The 20,123-nt window shown below is 42.0% G+C and overlaps 1 protein-coding gene across 7 annotated transcripts in view; it reads right to left on the bottom strand.

Moving 5' to 3' along the window:
- The window catches only part of LOC126190775 (E3 ubiquitin-protein ligase Nedd-4), a 197,597-nt gene that overhangs the window by 80,762 nt on the left and 96,712 nt on the right, over positions 1 to 20,123 (bottom strand). For 6 of the 7 annotated variants that reach the window (XM_049931309.1, XM_049931312.1, XM_049931310.1 and 3 more), the window contains exon 9: positions 583 to 771. The exons of the other annotated variant lie outside the window; for it this stretch is intronic. In XM_049931309.1, coding sequence (XP_049787266.1) covers positions 583 to 771 — 189 coding nt within the window. The remainder of the gene's footprint in view (positions 1 to 582; positions 772 to 20,123) is intronic. 7 annotated transcript variants of the gene reach the window in all.

Genomic DNA, 20,123 nt, shown 5'->3' with positions numbered 1-20,123 from the left:
GTCAGGCTGGCCTGTCAGAGCTCATGGCTGCTATATAAAGCCAAGAGCATGGCTGCTCCATCTATTAAGATTTTTCTGCATTACTGTATACATCTCACTACATGTCATTGTCTTGGTTCTGAATTCACTACCTCTTAGTATTTGGACTTTGTTTGCCCTCTGGACTTGCTATTCTGCTGTGCTGTCTCCCAAGTCTGTCATTCTCTCAATGCTCTCACCCAGTTGGCCAGCCACAACAGTTTCTGAAGTTGTTCCCGGACTTGTCCAATTCCGATCCCTATAATAGCTATGTGCAGAGGTGTGTGGACACAAATACGTGATTACGTAAACCCTTGAAGTAATCCACAACTTGTTCTTAATAGTCATATACACCATGAGTCTTTATTGCTGTCATCTTAACCACAATTTCCCTGCTGAGATCATCAACGGACAGGTATACAGGAGGGTCTCATGCAGTATCATCAACTTATTTGTGCATACTCAAAACAAAACATCAACACTTATGCTGAAGTAAAATGTGGAGTGTGGACAATAATGTTATAAACATCAGTGCATCCAAAATGTTTTAATTTATTTCCATACCTCATCACTACCACCATCACCTAACAACTGATGAATCTCTTCATTTAAAAGATGAATCTGTTGATCCAATATTTGCTCATCCAAGTCTTCATCATCACCATCATAATCCTCATCACCACCACCATCACCACGAACACCACCACCACCGTCACCATCACCACCACGATTACTATCAGTCTCGATACTTTCCTGTTTTATTACGAGTTAGCATGCACAAAATAAAAAAGCCATGCTTATTAAAGCTATAGTACAGAATTCTCCTTGTCATGCAAACAGGTTAATTAATGATAAATCTTATGGACTTTTTTACTTTCCAGACAATGTTGGCTAACACAAAGATATATCTTATACTCAGTGCAACAGATAAACAAGAAAACTAGAGCAATGACAGAATTTTGAATTAATTGTCAACAAATTAAATATTTAGTGCTTTATTTTTAGTAAGTTGAATTCAATGAAAAAGCACATTTTGAAAAGCAGTGTGAACTGAAGGAAGTCTAATAAAGGGTTGACATCCCATAATGAATTTTATGTCAGGTTCCAGCTCAAGATACAGATTCGATGTACAGCCTTTGTTTGCTTAATTTGAGGTAACATTCCCTTTACGAAAATAACCAAAACTATTTAAAAACTACTACAGACAAAAAGTGAAGCTGGTTTTAATTTACATTACAGTAATAAAAGACGGGAAAGAGGAAAGAAAAGTACAGAAAATAAATATATTTACGAGGGGCATTCAATAAGTAATGCAATACACTTTTTCTGAAAGCAAGTTGGTTTTTTTGTGGATTCCAGTACACTATATTGTTCTCCACTCTTTTTGCTACAAAATCCTATTTTTCAACATCACCTCTGTTCACTGCAACATCCATACACCACCATCCTTCACTGCGCCAAACAAATGGAAGACAGACAGTGGGAGTCTAGATTGTAAAATGGTCTTCTGTTATGGGGCAAAGAACCCAGAGGGGAAAACACCTTTGGGTAGCCCACTGGAGGGCAAGTGTGTCAGCATTACCAACAGAGATGTCCAGTTGTGGAGCAAGGTGTCTGTACATTCCAACATTGTAGGAGTCACAGCTGCATCCGACCGGACTGCACATGGGGTTGGTTGGTTGGGTTGGGGAAGGAGACCAGACAGCGTGGTCATCGGTCTCATCGGATTAGGGAAGGATTGGGAAGGAAGTCGGCCATGCCCTTTCAGAGGAACCATCCCGGCATTTGCCTGGAGTGATTTAGGGAAATCACGGAAAACCTAAATCAGGATGGCCGGACGCGGGATTGAACCGTCGTCCTCCCGAATGCGAGTCCAGTGTCTAACCACTGCGCCACCCCGCTCAGTTGCACATGGGGAATCTTACAGGTTTGTGCGACCTTGTTGTGATGATTACAGACACCTTACCCAACGACTCACTGTGCTTTTGTTCACTGTCAGATCTCCATAGATATTCCGCAAACATCTATGAATATTTTTAATGCTATGGCTTTCTGCCAAAAGAAAATCAGCAACAGCTCTCTACTTGGAACACACATCCATTACAGATGCAATTTTGAAGGCTACATATAGTGCCATCATCTATCTGAACTTCATGAAACTAAATGGGCTGAGGTGGGAATATTCCACGATGTACCACAGCAAGTTTCACATGTTTTTCAACTGAAATTGGCTGAGAAAAAATGCATTACATTACTTATCGAATATTCCTCGTACATTCACAGTGTCATGTACAACCCTACAGGCTGTTTGTATAACAGATGCAATTAATGTAAGTTTATTAAAAACTACAAGGTAAAGATATGAGCATGGTATGACCAATGAACACATTAGGATATAAGAACTATTAGAACTATTTTCAATGTGAAACAGACTAGACTTCAGATGGTGGGGTGTTTAGGATCCCAGTAACATTTATATTAACTTATTTAAAATCACAGGAGCTAGCCCCTGTATTCAGGTGCACGTATACGTGAATCCTGTGTTTACGATTTAATAATTATGTTTTCTTTATCCTTCAACTTCATGAAACTAAATATTTGGCTCAAACTCCTCTCCAAGCACTGTACCTCTAAAAGGCCAAAGTTATCAATAGGAGCATTTCTGTAGTTGTCTACTTCAATTTTTGTCTCTTATTAGTCTTTACCTATCATTGCTCTCCTTGTTTCTTCAAAGAATTATTTCTTTGGTCTCTTTCTGCATCTTCCCTTCAGTACTTTTAGAAAATTTTGTTGCAAACATTGTATCTCTATACAAGCCCTACATTTTTACATATCTGAGGAGTTGCCTTTCTCCAGTTATTTGTTTAAGGACTTCTTGATTCACTATTATATGAGTCAAACTCTGAGTTACTTTTTAAATCCCCAATTTTGTCGCTTTTACCTGCTGTCAATTTTTCTGCTAAATTCTTCTACCCACTTTTAAAAAGTAACATAAGTAACATCCTGCAGCAAACAGATTTATTAAGTTTTCATTGAGTTTCAAAGATGCCCTTATAAAAAAGCTTGTGTTGTCTTATTAGCACAAAGCACATTTATCGCTTACTATCCTCCTCCCAATTTCTAAAGAACGTCAGGCATATTACAGCATTTTCCTTACTTAGACACTTTTTGCTACGTGATATAGCTTTTCAGTTGTATTAGGGCCATTCAAAAGTGAATGAGCTGCAGGCTGTAATATTAAAATTGCTAAAGGGATCACAATGCCATTGCCCAAAGAAGAAGGTGTGGTCCTTGTAAGTGTGCTGAAGCTGCAAACTTGCTGATAGAGAGACACGGGTACACACCCACATCACTGAACGAACACTTTCACATGTCAATCATCCACAGCATTCAGTTGTGCTGACAACAGAGAACTGAAAGCTCCCAAAGAAGGGAAAAGGGGTATAACATGTTTCCTACAGTGGAATAAGTGCAGGGAATGGAAATCCATCAAAGAATGACAAGTTTACAAAGAGCACTGCATATCTATTACACGTGTCAAGGCATGGCACAAGCAATCTAGAGAAGGAAGGATGTCACTGGCCAATACACACAATCTGGAAAGCCACACTGCATTAAGGATTCCATTGTCCAGTAGATGGTATCTGTTTATTGAAGACTACCACATTGCAGTGGCAGCTATTGCCCCAAGAGGTTCGATTTAGCATCAGGACTGTGGTGGATATTCAGTGCTCTCCATACACTTGTTCCATTATTTGATGAATTTCCATTTTCCACACTCCTCCTGCAATAAGGAAAGGCACTACAACTGTTTGCTGATCTACTGAAGCCTCCATTTCAGTGTTTTCAACACAAGTGAGTGCACTTGACAGCCAACACATAAGTGTGCAACTCTAGCAGCGACATTGGGCCTCAGCATTTTCGCCAGGATCAAACCTTTCCGCAGGCAATGACATTACAAACTCTTCAGTGGTTTTCATTTTGCAGCCTCTAGCTCTTTTTTGGGAGCTTAATACTTTAATTTTTGTTGACTGACTCTGGGAAGCAATGGCTACAATGGTCCACAGCATATACCATCCACAGTTGGGTTGGAGTCTCAAAATATAGTAACAAAATCTGCATTCAACATCTGATGGTGACTAGGTGAGCTGACAAAGTATTTTGTAAAAAGAAAATGACAATTTAGCAACAAATGAAAAAACTTTTAAACTAATAATTTCCCCGAGAAAGCTTGAAGAGTCACAATCAACATATTTTCACTGGCACAGCACAGACATACACGAAATCATCACTTAAAATACATTGGATATCAGAGACATCACTTTTTTAAAATGAGTTAGTTAATTCTCATTGTATAATTAAGGTAGTGGGCAAACTAAAAGCACACAAACAAGATTGACATTTTTGCTAAGATGATTATTTTTCAGAGTTATTTAACACAGAAAACACAGATGCACAATGTAGTGTAACTGTCAATGTCATACAGAAATGGAGAATACAACATGCACAACTAGTACACAACTCGCTACAAATGTTTATTTCATTTTCGTAATTTATAATGTACCTTATTGTCTAGAGGTAGTGCTTCTGACTAGTAATTGGGGGCCCTGGTTCGGGGACAGCCTCTGCTTAAATTTGGAATAAAAATCATTAACAATGGCAGCTGGTACAAGGTGACTCCCTTGTTCTGCCAAAGGACTTGTCAAAGAGGGCAGAGGAGCAGACAGAGTTTCAAGGCAACCTCCAGCCCTTGGGGTAAGAAACTGGCCATAAATCAGCAATAATCAATGGCATGAGGGTACAAATGACAAAAAGAAACCACTACATTAAACAGACACATTGTGTATCTACAGGGGACGTGGCATACAATTGAAAAAATGTCATGAAGATCTTTTCACTGATGAATGATACTGGATTAGTCCACCATTTAGAGTAACAATGAGAAAAAGATTACATAACCAATGAAAGTTGAGCATACTATGAGTTGGAAGGTAGAATGTCAAATTTTAACATGGTAGGGAGGCTAAAAACCTAAAAAGGAAATTGCAAAGGCTCAGCCTAAACATAGTGGCAATCAGTGAAGTGAAATTGAAAGAAAATGAGGATTTTTAGTTAGCCAAGTATAGAGTTATGCCAACAGCAGCAGGAAATAGTATAATGGGAACAGTATTCATTATGAACAGGAAAGTGGAGTTACAGCAAACAGCTCATTCATAGGGTTGCTCTCATGAGAATCTGCAGTTAACCAGTTCTGATAAGCGTGCCAAAGTCCCCAGCAGAAGATGAAATAATAAGGTATATGAGAATACTGAATGAGTAATTCAGTATGTAAAAGGAGACCACAGCTTGAATAGAGTGAACAAGTTCACATGGATGTAAGTTGCAGCAGGCGTGCAGAGATGAAGGGGCTTGCACAGGATAGACTAGAATAAAGAACTTATCGAACTAGTCTTCAGGCTGAAGGCAACAGCAGCAGCAGCAGCAGCAGCAGCAGCAACAACAACAACAATTGGAAAGCAGTATTAGGTGGAAGAATTGAAGAAAGAGTTACAGGCAAATATGCACTTGGTAACAGAACAGAGAGAAAAAGGCTAATTGAGTTCCACAATGATTTTCAGCAAGTTGTTGCGAATACAGTGTTCGAAAATCACAAGAGGAGGATGTATTCTTCAAAGGGCTTTCAGATACAAGAATATTCCAGCTGAATTACGTCAGTATCAGACAGATTCTAAAACTCAGATGCTGGATTGTGAGGCGAATTCAGGAGCAGATGTAGACTTGGATCACAATTTAGTAATGATGAAGAGCAGACTGAGATTTAAGAGACTCCTGCTGAAAATTCATTGTGCAAGGAAGTGGAATGCTGGAGCACTGATGAATGAGGAGATTTAAGATCTCTGAGGTTATATATACTTTGATAATGAATACAGTTCATCTGAAGAGCAATGGATATCTTTAAAAAGGACAGAAAACTTAGCTACAAGGAAGATAACTGCAAAGAAATATTGGGTAACATAAAATATTTCAATTGATCAATGAAAGGAGGAACTACAAAAATGCTCAGAGAAATTCAGAAATATAAACCACTTAGTAATTAAATAAACAGGAACTGCAGGGAAACCAAGACAAAATGGCTCAGGAAATATTACAAAGAAATGGTTGCAGATGGACTGATTCAGAATGCAGAAAACTCCAAATAACTTTTGATTAAATTAAAGGCAAGGGTATCAACTGGGAATTTCACTGTTAAGTGGCGAGAAGAGAACAGATAGGTAGAAAGAGTACACTGGAGGCCTTGTCTGATATCACGACTGCAGGTGAAATGAAAGTCAATATGGAAGATGTTGGACCTCCAGTATAAGAGGCAGAATTCATTAGAGCTTCAGAAAATTTGTGAGCAAATAAGGCAGAAGGGATAGATAACATCTGAAATTTATAAAATCATTTTGGGAAGAGGCAACTGTCTCCCCATCTCTCTTTGCTCCATTTCTTTCACTGATCTTCCCTCTTCTTTCTTCCTTCTTTGTAACATGGCTGTATCTCGGAGTTTTCAATGCAGAAATATAGTGAGTAGGGGGCACATGTGTGTGGTGGTTCATGATATCGTAGTGCTGTGAGGGAGTGTCACTCGTGCCTCTGGTTTTAGAATACTGATGACTGAAGTATGAACATTTCTCAAAAGAAAAACAGGCATGTGCTCTCTTTTCTTTTAAAACTATAAATAGCATATAGTACTATCTATCATTCTACTAAACTGAATTTGCGCGACACCATTGATGAAGTTTCAACCTCGAAAGAAGTTTATTAATACCAATTTATCTGAAATAAATAAATAAATAAATAAATAAAAAACCCTAATTCAATCCAGAAGTCACTCACAGTTAGAGTAATTCGTTTCTGATGTGTGTGTGTGTAGTGGTCATTGATACTTAAAAGATCGTTTCAGTAATTCTTTCACTGTCTGTTTATGAGTTGCTAAGCAACGTATCAACAAGCTGACTATGCAATGATTAATATTTGTCATATCCCAACATTAAATTGCTTCTCACTTGCTTTAAGCATTAAGATGATTACTATGCCACCCATATAAGTCTTTGATAGATATTATCAAGCTAATGTCCGTAAATTGCGGTTAATGTTACTGAATCTCACGCACGACAATAACACACTATATCTAGCCACGTATCTTAAATTCATTGCCGATATTTGAGAATTCGCGCGCGATTTGTTTGCACCAAAGTCAGGCTGTGGTTCCCTAGCATAATTTTTAAATCAACTCCGAGTTGTAAATTAACAATTCTATGCCCATTCATGAGAGTTACAGAAGATCCGCACTCGACGACTACTTGATCGTGGGCTCAAGCAACATGGAAGTTTTTGTTCTTACAAAGAGAAAACATATCATGTATAATGCAACAAGGTGATTTGCTATGTCTAAACATATTTACATCTATCTCATTAAAACTCATTACCTATTAAATGTTGTACATAATTAAATTCTTTACTCTGTAAATAATCAATAAAATTTAGAAATGAATTACATGTATAAAAAATCTCAAGTTGATATGAAGCCATGGGTCACTACTGGTTTCAACTCCCCTACACTCAGGTGACGCAAAGTAGATCCAACTATATTGGAAAGAATCATGTAATGCTACACAACCAAGTTGCTATATAAGTTGGTATCCATAATCTAGGAGTCTGGAGACAGTAAGACCAAAAAGAAAGTGCTCAGATTTAAAAGTGATGTAAGACAGGGATGTAGTCTTTTGCCCCAATGCTCAATCTATACAATGAACAAGCAGTGATGGAAATAAAAGAAAGGTTCAGATGTGGGTTTGAAATTCAGGATGAATGGATATCAATGTCAGATTCACTCATCTCAGTACAGAATACAAACTGAGAATAAACCAAAGAAAGGCAATAGTAATGAGGAGCAGCAGAAATGAGATTAGTGATCAACTTACATCACAATTGGGAACCACAAAGAACATGAACTTAATGAATTCTGCTGTCTTGGAAGCAAAACAATAATAAAGATGATGTTAAGAGTACACAAAAAGCGGATTTGCACAGTCGAAGTGGACACTTCTGATCAAGCAAAGTCTACTACTATCAAACATCTGACTTCATCTGAAAAAGAAATTTCTCAGAATGTATGACTGGAGGACAGTATTTTATAGTACTGATTAATGGATTGTAGGACAACTGGAAATAAAAGCAATCAAAGCATTTAAAACGTGGTGCTGTATAAGGATGTTGAAAATTAGTTGGATTGATATGATAAGGAATAAGGAGGTCAGGTTACCTTCCATTCAGAAGGAGGCTGTTATATTGACTTGTAAACAATAGATTTCAGCTATCAGTCGTCCTTTTTAAATTTTATTGGCAGATCTAGATTTCAGCAAGAAACTAGCCATTCTCAATGCACTATCATTTTCTGTCAATGCATGTAATGCCTGTTGGTCGGGCTTCATCCACAGTTCATTGAATTCAATGAAGCATTGATCAAAAATGATAGTGCATTGAGAATGGCTAGTTTCTAGCTGAAATCTAGATCTGCCAATAAAATTTAAAAAGGATTACTGATAGCTTAAATCTATTATTTACAAGTGAATAAAGAGATTCTTTGCAGAATCAGAGGAGAGAGGAACATGTGGGAAACATCGACAAAAAGAAGGGACTGGATGATACGACACGTATGAAAACATCGGGGAATAACTTCCATGGTTGGTTGGTTTAAAAGGGGGGAAAGGAACCAAACTGCCAGGTCATCGGTCCCTTGTTCCAGTAGAACAATTACCCAAGGGAAAGAAGAAAACGAAGATGTATGGCACAATAAGAGGAGTAAGGAAGTACCAGAAGAACGACAGAAGGACAACAAACACTACAATGGACAAAACAGGACAAGAAAACCACAGACACGCAAGAAACAAGAAGACGAAACTAAAAACGAGAAAGCAGATTACCATGGCTGTCTGACCATGAGAATAAAAAAGGAGACGCCAGCCACTCTGCAACACATTAAAACCTCCACCCTAAAAGCCCTAGGATGGAGGACACACAGGGACAAAGGACATGTATTAAAACTTCGAGCAAACGATAAAACTCACCCTCACAAATAAAACATAAAACTAAAGCTGCTGTTGAGGCATTGTCGCCCAACACTGAAGGTAGGGTGCTGGGAAAGCTAAAAGTTCGCCGCACAGTGGCTAAAAGTGGGCAGTCCAGCAACAGTTGGAAGACTGTCATTTGGGAGCCACAGCGACACTGTGGTGGGTCCTCGCGACGGACGAGGTAACCATGTGTGAGCCACGTATGGCCAATGCAGAGCTGACAAAGGAAAACCGATTCCCTGCGAGAAGCCTGCAGGAAGACTTCCACACATTTGCAGTCTCCTTAATAACACACAGTTTGTTGTGCATACTGTTATGCCTTTCTGTCTCCCAAGCCAAAAAACCTTGTGGCGTAAGACTGAACACAGGTCAGTTTCAAAGACGCCCATCTCCATGAGCGGTTTCCGCATAGCCTGTTTGGTCAGACTGTCAGCAAGTTCGATGCCTGGGATTCTGGCGTGTCCTGGGGTCCACACAAACACCACTGAATGAGTGGACCATTCCAGGGCAGAGATGGACTCCTGGATGTTTGCTACCAAAGGATGGTGAGGGCAGCACTGGTCAATAGCTTGTAATCCGCTCAGGGAGTCAGAACAGAGAAGAAACGACTCACCAGGACAGGAATTGATGTGCCCAAGTGCACGAGATATGGCCACAAACTCTGCAGTGAATACACTGCAGCCAGAGGGCAAGTAATGCTGTTGAGTATGGCCTCTGTGGACATAGGCAAAGTCAACATTACCATCACACATCGAGCCATCGGTGTAAACAACTTCAAAGCCCCGGAACTCATCAAGCATGAAGAGCAAATGACAGCAGAGAGCGGTGGGGTTAATGGAGTCCTTAAGGCCATGCAAAAGGTCCAGATGAAGTTTCGGCCGAGCTGTACACAATGGAGGGGTATGTGAATGGACCTTGAGAAGAGGTGGTAAAGGGAAGGACTCCAGTTCAGAGAGAAGGGATCGCACACGAACTGCAATCGTGAGCCTTGACCTGGGCTGCCGATGCTGGAGATGAACTGCCATAAGTGGGAAAAGGAGACGGCAATTTGGATGCTCAGGAGAACTACGAATGTGTGCAACGTAACTGATGAGCAGTTGAGCACGTTGGATCTGCAATGGAGGGACTCTGGCCTCCACCAGGACACTTCACTGCACTCATTCCCAAAGCTCTCATTGCTAGGCGAACGCCACAGGGGTGCACTGGGGCGAGTAAATGCAACGCTGAGAGCGCCATCGACCCGTAAACAAGACTCCCATAGTCAAGGCGGGATTGAGCAAGGGCTCTGTAGAGCTGCAGCAGCATAGAGTGATCTGCACCCCAGTTTGTGTTACTCTGGCAGCGGAGGGCATTGAGGTGCTGCCAGCAAATCCGCTTAAGCTGACAAGATGAGGTAGCTAAGTCGATCAGGCGTCGAAAACCAGTCCTAAGAATTGATACATCTCCACTACAGTGAGTGGGTCATCATTAAGGTAAAGTTCAGGTTCTGGATGAACTGAACAACACCGAGTGCATGACACACGACTTCGCAGCTGAAAACTGGAAGCCGTGGGCTAGACCCTATGACTATGCCTGAATGGCTCCCTGTAGGCACCGCTCAGTGACACCAGTACTGGTGGAGCGGTATGAAATGCAGAAGTTGTCTGCACACAGAGAAAGTGAGATAGTTGGCCCTATAGCTGCTGCTAGATCATTAATGGCCACTAAAAAAGAGAGAGAGAGACTCAATACAGAGCCCAATGGGACCCCATTCTCCAGGATAAGGGGCGAACTATGGGAGGCACCAACTTGGACTAGAAAAGTACAAAGCGACAGGAAATTTTGGATAAAAATCAGGAGCAGGCATCAGAGACACCACTTGTATAATGTGGCAAGGATTTGATGTTGCCAGGTCATGTCATATGCTTTCTGTAAATCAAAAAAGATGGCAACCAGGTGTTGGCATCTGGAAAAGGCTGTTCGGATAGCAGACTCAAGGGACACAAGATTATCACTGGTAGAGTGACCCTGGCAGATGCTGCCCTGACATGGAGCCAGTAGGCCATGCGACTCTGGGACACAGCCCAACCACCGACACATCCTATGTTCCAGCAGCTTACAGAAAACTTTGGTGAGGCTGATGGGCCAATAGCTATCCACATCAAACGGATTTTTACCGGGTTTTAGCACCAGAATGATGATGCTCTACCACCGCTGTGATGGCATCTTTGCGATGGAAAGATGCCATTGCACCAGATCAAGTTGAAGATGATGAGGAGATGTTGCTTGGAGTCAGACGAGAGATGTTTAATCATCTGACTGTGGATCCGATCTGACCCAGGAGCTGTGTCAGGGCAATGTGCAAGGGCACTCAGGAGCTCCCACTCAGTAAATGGGGTGTTATAGGGTTCACTGTGGTGTTTAGTGAACAAGAGGTTTTTTCTTTCCACCTGCCGTTTGAGGGTGTGAAAGGCTGGTGGGTAGTTCTCCGTCACAGAGGCTCGAGCGTAGTGTTCAGCAAAGTGCTTGGCAATCGCATTTGCGTCGCTAGAGAGCACGCCATTGATGTTAAGATCAGGGACACCTGTTAGAGCCTGGTACCCAAAAAGACATCCGATCTTCATATTTGGGAAGGTGACGTATGGCACTCAATGGTCGACACGTACCTCTCCCAACACTCCTGTTTCCGTCATTTTATAAGAAGGTGAACGCTGGCATGGAGCTGCTTAAAGGCTATTAGGTGCTCTAGGGAAGGGTGCTGCTTATGTCACTGTAGAGCTCACCGACACTCCTTAATTGCTTCAGCGACTTCCGGTGACCAAGAAGGAACTGTTTTGCTGGGGGCACCCTAGAGAATGAGGGATAGTATTTTCCGCCTGCAAATTGATAACTCAATAGCCGAGTAACTACCCTGAGCCACACTGAAATGTGTGGCAGCCCCAGTATTTAAGAGGCAGAGGTCGAGTTGAGACAGTAAATTTTCGACATCTATGCCATGGCCAACAAGCATGGTGCTACCCCACAAGGGGTTATGGGCGTTAAAATCTCCCAAAAGTAGGAAAGGTTTAGGGGTTCAGGAGTACTACACCATCTGAAGGGAGATATGCGTTGCAGACAGTTATTTCCTGCATCGTCCGTATCCTGACAGCCACAGCTACACAAGGTGTTTGAAAGGGCACAGGTTCACTACATAACGAGCTCAGGACATAAACGCAAACTCCACCTGACACGCTATTATAGTCGCTATGGCTCTTGTAATATCCCCTGTAGCTGCAAAGGGCAGGGGCCCGCATTGCCGGAAACCAGGTTTCCTGGAGGACAATGCAGAAAGCAGGTGTAAAGCTTAACAACTGTCGTAGCTCAGCTAGGTGTTGAAAAAACCGCCACAATTCCACTGGAGGATGACGTGATCGTGAGACTGGGAAGGTAAAAAACACTCAATGTGGCAGTCTATGCCTCAGGGTCATCTGCTGCCACCGACTTATTTCCTGAACAGGCTATAACCATTGTGTCTGAGGGTCTGGAGAAATCTAGGTACTCAGTGGACACCAGAATCTTCACCTCATCTTCAGATGCAGAGCTTGTAGGTAACGGTGGTGTGGGTGCCACCGCAATACCGTTGGTCTTGGTGGTGGTCTTTCTGGCTCTCTCTCGCTGGTGCATGGGTTTCTCTGGCTGGGAGGGCTTCACTGATTCAGTCTCCGGGACTGAGGATGATCGTGAAGCTCTAAGACCAGCTGCTTTTGGGCACTTCAGCCACTGGCAGGTGTCATCTTTCCCACTAGCAGACACCTGGGAAGGGAATGTCCCAAGGGACCCTTTCTTAGAGAGAGGAGCCGAAGAAGACTTACGCTTCTCCAGCTGAGAAGTGGAGACCGGTGTCCCCCAAGCTTGGGGGGACAGTGCTCCCAAGGTAGATGGTGCGGGAACAGGGAGGGAAGTGACCCACCACCATCAAGGGGGCAGGTGTAGTCTTCCAGCTCTGAGAGCCGACTGGAACTCACAGAACTGATGGGACTACAACTGTTCTCATAGCAGCGGCATAAGAGGTGGTCATAGCCACAGGATGTATGCGCTCAAATTTCCTCTTGGCCTCAGTGTAGGTCGGTCAGTCCAGTGTCTTGTATTCGACGATTTTCCTTTGTCACTATGAAATCCTGCAGTCTGGTGAGCAAGGGCAATGATGCTCTCCGCAGTGGACACAGATGGGAGACAGGGCACACGGTGTATTGGGGGTGGGATGGACATCCACAATCTCGATGTGATGCTGGAAGTACAGCGGGAAGTCATATGGCCGAACTTCCAGCACTTAAAGCACCGCATTGGGGCAGGCGTATATGGCTTCACATCACAGTAGTAGGCCATCACTTTGACCTTCTCGGGAAGGCCGAGATGAAGGCACCGGTGGCAGCCTCATTACCCCTTGGACTCCAATGGACACGCTGGACGTAATGAACTCCTCGCCACTAAGTTGACGTGCAGCTAGTCGTCAGACTGCAAAAGAAGGTCCCTGTGGAATATAATACCCTGGACCATATTTAAGCTCTTATGAGGCATGATGATAATGGAAACATCCCCCAGCCTGTCACAAGCGAGTAATGCACGTGACTTGGCAGAGGATTGAGTTTTTATCTCCTGACCTCATTTTGGACAAGCCCTCCACCTCCCCAAACTTGTCCTCTAAATGCTCTACAAAAAACTGAGGCTTCATGGAGACAAAGAAGTCCCCTTCAGCTCTCGTACAAACAAGGTACCGGTACGAACAAGGTTCGCTGCCATCCCTTAGCCTGACATTCCTCCCATAGTGTGGCCAGGGAGGGGAACGATTTGGGATCATACTTACTTGCATTGTATTGAGACTTGTAACACTTAGACTGCTGGCATTTGATCACCAGCAAGTGATGACGTAGTATGCTTCATTGCGCGTCATCCACCCTGATGCCATCCTATCTGACCAGGGCCATCCCCACGGGTGCCACCTAGCCACAGCAAAGGCCACCTGGCAGGATGGCCATTGCCGGGAGTCCCGATGCCCCAGGGTGACTGATGTCTACTCCTTGGCATATATGGGGAGTTAATGGCACAGGCACAGCAGAGCGATCCCTGTGTAGTCAGGGGGATACAACCAACAGGGTACATGGTGGCCCCACCACAACAGACTGGCTACTGTGCTGGATATGAGGTGCAAAGAATTCCATGGGCATCGTCGGCACTGAAAACGACACTGCGTAGTGGGTGGAGGAAAACATACACTGAAAGGTGTCCTCGCTCAAGAGATGGAGGATGAGCGGCACTGCAATGCCACAAGAAAGTGGGCTAAATATCTCAATGCACAATGGACAATGGATAAGATGCACCATGTAAGGCACCCTTCCCCAATTGGCTCGCTCTTCAGAAAAATTTTGAAAAATGGAGGTCAAACCATACATAGGACCATCACAAAGGCCGAAAGATGGTCAGCCCTCGAATTCTCAGAATGTCCTATCAACCTATCCCTTCTTCTAGTCAGGCTGTGCCACAAATTTCTTTTCTCCCCAATTCTACTCAGTACCTCCTCATTAGTTATGTGAGCTACCCATCTAAACTCCAGCAGCCAACTGTAGCACCACATTCTGTTCTCTTCTTGTTTAAACTGTTTACCAACTATGTTTCACCTCTGTGAGACTGGACTCTAATTGAAGATGTAGGGTGTCAGACTACTCCAAGATGAAGAACTTGTTAAAAGATAGGAATTCGTGGCACGCCATATCAAAACAGCCAGACTGATGATGGTGGGGAAAAAGTAGAAGTTCCTTTCAGTCCCTGGATAGCCTTATATTTCACGTAGTTGTTTCGCAACCAAGAGTGTTCTTATTTTGAAATAATTTTGAGCAATCTCTTTCATTTATAATTTCTATGAAGTAACTGAAAAAACTAATAATGTCAATCAATAATAAATATGTATGGAGCAATGTATTGTTCACGACACTAAAATCTCATAATTTTCCTAACTAGAAGATGGTTTTGAAGAAACTACATTCACTGCAAAAATTAACACAAAAATTTAAGTTAGAATTCATGTAGGTGAATATTGAAGTACTAGTAAACAATAAGATGTTAAATTTTTAAAAAACTGTGATTGCAGTTTTGTCAGCTGATGTCGAATAATCCATACTAAGAATCCTGCAGTTAAATTACTTGGATTTTTAAAACTTAATTATGTCATACATTATAATAAAGAAGTATAAATTCATTGCCAAAAAGTTATATAGGTGAATGCAAGTGTGACCACATGTGCCAGGGCAGCTTTGGTTTGCAATACTTGTTTTGTACTATGTTGATATGGTGGATACTGGACTGGAATTCTTATGGAGTCTGAGTTGGAGACTGTGAAAACTCATCTATCACACATGGAAAGAATAAAAGAAAAGCTATGAGAAACCGGAGTCAGGTCATTTCTTTCAGTAACAGATGCTGGACTTATCTATTCAGAATGCAAGTTGGTAATTTATATTACTGTTGTTCTAGCTATATTAGTTTCATTGCTGGAATGTGGTAACGTTTTGGGTTTTCAAGCAAAGAAAATCAGCCACCAAATTAATTCTGTAACACTATTTAAAATTCAGTGATGTAATAATGAAACAATGGATTATGTCAACTATAGCTCCGGATCAGGCTGGACCACAGTACAATAACAGAAATGCATAACGTACAGTTGTGTGAGAGAGAACTGGAAGCCAGGGGAAAGTGTCCATGTGGAAGCCTTTCAGATGGTACCTCAGAGCTAGCACTCAGCCAAGGCTACAGATTGGGAGCTATAGCAAATGCACAAGCTGTAAACATAGTGTGGGGGTGACCACTGATCTGACAGTGGTCACTGGCTTATTGACGGCATTGAGGGCAAGTCTAATACTCAAGATGGATCCCTGAGACACACCATTCTCTTGCACCCATTGCACCTGTGGGGAGCTGAGTGATGTACCAACCAACGGGTTAAAAACTGACGAACAAAACTGATATAAGGACAGCAATGTAATCAGTGAATCTTATCACTGATATCCTTCCAACCTGATTTTTAATCCCACTTATAAACCTTTCTTTTATTTTCATCATTGCTTCTTTGATGATCAGATTGCACAGAACGGGTGAAAGACTGCATACCTGTCATACACACACTCTACTCCGTGCACTTCATTCTCAGTTTTCCAGTCTCATTGTTCCCTCTTGCTTCTTGTACATACTGTGCATCGTATATTGCCTTAATTTCCCTGTAGCTCACTCCACTATCTAATAGTGCCTAAGTTTTCTTTTCCATTCTTTTGTGTATTAATTTTGTCAGCAGCTTAGATGTAGGAGATGTTAAGCTGACTGCTTGATAATTTTCACACCTATCTACTTCAGCATTTTTCCTTAATTGGTTTAATTATATAATGAGCCTTAAAGCGAGGCTGCTTAAAAGTGAGTAGGGTGGTTGTTGAAGGATGTTGCTTTTAACCCCTTCGACGATGATGAATAACCACTGCAATTTTTTTTGGTCCATAATGGAACTGGACAACAGCAGAAGGGTGCTATACAAAGAACTACAGTTCTAGTTGTGTGGATGATCACATTGGAGACACTTTCCACATCATCACTGGCAGAATCAGAGAGGGGACGATGGTGACAGCAGAGGTATACAGTTGGCAGTTGGCCTTTTGAACAGTCAACTATGGTAACTGTTCTGTCTGGCTGGGACAAGAAAGTGACAAGATCACCACAGAAAGTGGTCACTGTTGCAAAGATCATTGTGTACCACTCACAGTAGCATAGCAATAAGATTGGAGGAAGATTAAGGTCACTAGCGGAAAAGGTGCCAGGGGCTATACTGAAGTGGGTAGGAGCACAGTCACTGAGGACACCTAGATCAATCAGGAAGCCCATAAAATATGAACTGGTACTTCCCCCACACTGGTGGTGCACACTGAGGTCTCCAAGTGTGAGGGCAGGGGGAGTGGGGTGGGCATTGTTGGATTAAGGTGATCATATCAAAGTAAGTATATGCCCTGCCACAAGGTAAATAAACATTGCAAATGATTATCACTGGGGCAATTGCAGTGTCACTGCTATTGCTTCCAACATGGTACGAAAGGGAATCCACTCACTGACGACATCTGTGCGAACCAAAGTAAAGACCTCTCCAGATCCTCTCTTCTCTTTCACAACTTTTGGCTCTTGAGAGAGCTGTGAGTACTTATTCCCCTGGGTATAGGAATAGAAGAAAGGTGGCTAGGCCTGGGAGCCACAGTCCGTGGCTCTTGTCAGACCTCCAACCTACTGATGTCTCGGGAAAAGATTCCCAAGAGGGAGCCCTGTCACCAGTAGACACTGGAGGGGAAAGGGGGGGGGGGTGGGGAGGTGGGATGCTGCTTCTCTAGCCAGGTGTTAGGAGTGGTTCCCGAAGACAGTGCTGCTAGAACCATAGAAGGGGATGTCCTATCAACCCCATAGTCAAGTTTATTGGTGTGACTACCAGATGTCGATATTGAGGGAATAAATACACATGGTACTGTCAATGACCTGGCCTCAGTAGTCACATGGATCTGTATCACTGAAACTGGTTACAAACAATCTTCTTTTTTTTTGTTTCCAATTCTAAATATGAGGGGCAATTAATGATCTTTGACTGCAGTTACTTTTGCTGCTGAAAGTTCCTCTACATTGAGAATAACGTGCTGCCTTCTATTTGTTGCAAACTTTTCAGTCCAATCACAAATCATGTTCTGTATGCTCACAGTTTAGTCATTGAGCAACAATGCAGCACAGCATTAAAAGCTTTCGAGAAGTAATAAACCATAGCATTAACCTGGGTGCCAGTATCTACTGCCTAGCGCATCTCTTAGATGAAAAGCATGAGCTGGATTTCACACCATTGTTGTTTGTGGCATTCGCATTGACTCCCACAGAAGAGATTTTCAGTCTTCAGGAAGGTCATAATACATGCAGCATTGCATAGACAACCCATAGGACCAGAAGACAAAATCTTTTTTTGACATACTTTCAGAGCATTGCACAGAAATTCACTTTTGAATTTGTTGAATGCTTTACTCATTGCCCTTGTTATGCTAACAAGCTAACTTTGGCTCCATTCAATTTTTGTTTGTGTACAAGGCTAGGCTACAATTAAATCTGCAGTGTAGCCCTCACTGCTTTCTAACATGGCATTTTGACCACAAAGAGTCTTTCATGTCCTTCATAAGTCTTTTGGGATGAACCTGTCTACAGGCTTATTATATCTAGAGGCTTATTATAAAATACTTGAACTCTGTACATTTGTACTTAACATTTTTGGTGTAAGAGGTGAATATTTCACATTGACTGCTCAGGTAATCTGGTATCTGTTGGTTGCTTGAGAGTTAAGAGACTAAGCAGTGAGGCTTTCGGTCCCTCATTCATGGGATATTCCAGCTGGCATTGGTGACACCAGACAGAATTCTAGTAAAATTGTTATAATATGTATGACTGATAAAATCAAGACATCAAGAACGATATTGACACCAGATATGGGGAAATAATTACATGAGAGATCAACGTAAAAACGAATGGGTGAGGCTGGTGTGCAGGCCAGTGAGCAGGTAGCCCCACTCCCCTCCCCTACCCTCCACAGGTGGACCCCATGCCCACTTGTCAAAGACAGATTCCTTCTAACATGGTAGAGAGGAGGTTTCTAATAGTAAAAATGGATAGGCTAAAAGCATGAAGAACACCAGAACAAGGTGAGACAAAGAATGAGGCTGGTAAATGGTTAGGTGCAGCTTAGAGTCCTCCGGGATTCAGCATGTGGTGGGAGCCATACAGCTCGCTATCAACCCACAAATGATCCAATATTCTCAAAGTGTTGAAGATGGGAACAGAACCCACTCTCTCACAGGAAGAACAAAAACTTGTCCAATTGTTCTTTCATCATCAGCTTCTATCAAGGATAATCAATCTACAACATCTTGGCTTCATTGGCATGCTGTATGAAGGCGTAAGCCTAAAAAGTAAAAACAGAAAGAGACACGAAAAGAACTAATTGCATCTAAAAAAAAAATTAAGAACAGTGTAAAAACAGAGATTATAAGCTGGAGGACGCCCCAGATCAGCGTACAGTGAGAGGCACCCTACCTCCAAACCTAACCATCCTGCCCCCCAAACTGAAAGCACTTTAAAACATTACATCTGAGAATAAAGTGCACTTTCTCAGAGAAAACTACAAACCAATTCAATTTTCCAACATAGTCCATGAACATTAGAGGCAAAGAATCTGAAAGATCATGCTTACTGTGCAGAGCCAGATGGAGGGAGAATTCCACCACGATGTGAGGTACTTTTTGTTAGGATCGATAAACTGCAATTTGGGGATGGCTCCTTACATAAGATACAATTAAGGTTATGACCGATGAGGAGGTGATATAGGATGTTGAATTCCTTCGAGGAGGAATGGAAGGAGGAATGCAAATCAACTATAACTTTCTTGACAGCGCAGAGTTTATTAGTGGGAGGAATATCCCACCAGATTATGTTCCTTCTCTACTGCACCTGGATTCATTGAAGTTAATTTTGAGTGAGTACTTGCTTCTCTAGCAAAATAGCTGCCAATTCATTTCCTGGGTTCTCAAGAAACATGGGATCCAAGAGACAACTGAGCAGGTACAACTAGCCTAAGAGAGAAAATCACAAATAGCAAAATAGCAGATGTTACAGGGTGACAAGAGTAAAATTGATCAATAGCTTTTTTGTTTCGTTTTGTTTTAGGGCGCAAAAACAACTAGGATCATATGCCCCCATTTCAAAACTGTGAAAAAGGAAGACAAAGAGAGGGGTTAAAAACGACTATACGTCAATTCCAATCAATTGAAGATGAGACATCTAAAAACATATGTGGAAAAAGGACTATAAAAAATGCCATAGCGTAACAGAGGATCAATAGCTTTGAGACATATGAAACCACTAAAAATTAAAATACAGTCAAGGAAGGTATGTTTAATAAAATGTAAGGCTCTATTAACCCTT

Source organism: Schistocerca cancellata, chromosome 6, assembly GCF_023864275.1.
Source record: "Schistocerca cancellata isolate TAMUIC-IGC-003103 chromosome 6, iqSchCanc2.1, whole genome shotgun sequence".
NCBI lineage: Eukaryota > Metazoa > Arthropoda > Insecta > Orthoptera > Acrididae > Schistocerca > Schistocerca cancellata.
The sequence above is the reverse complement of the archived record's forward strand: the minus strand, read 5'-3'. Positions and strand labels throughout refer to the sequence as shown.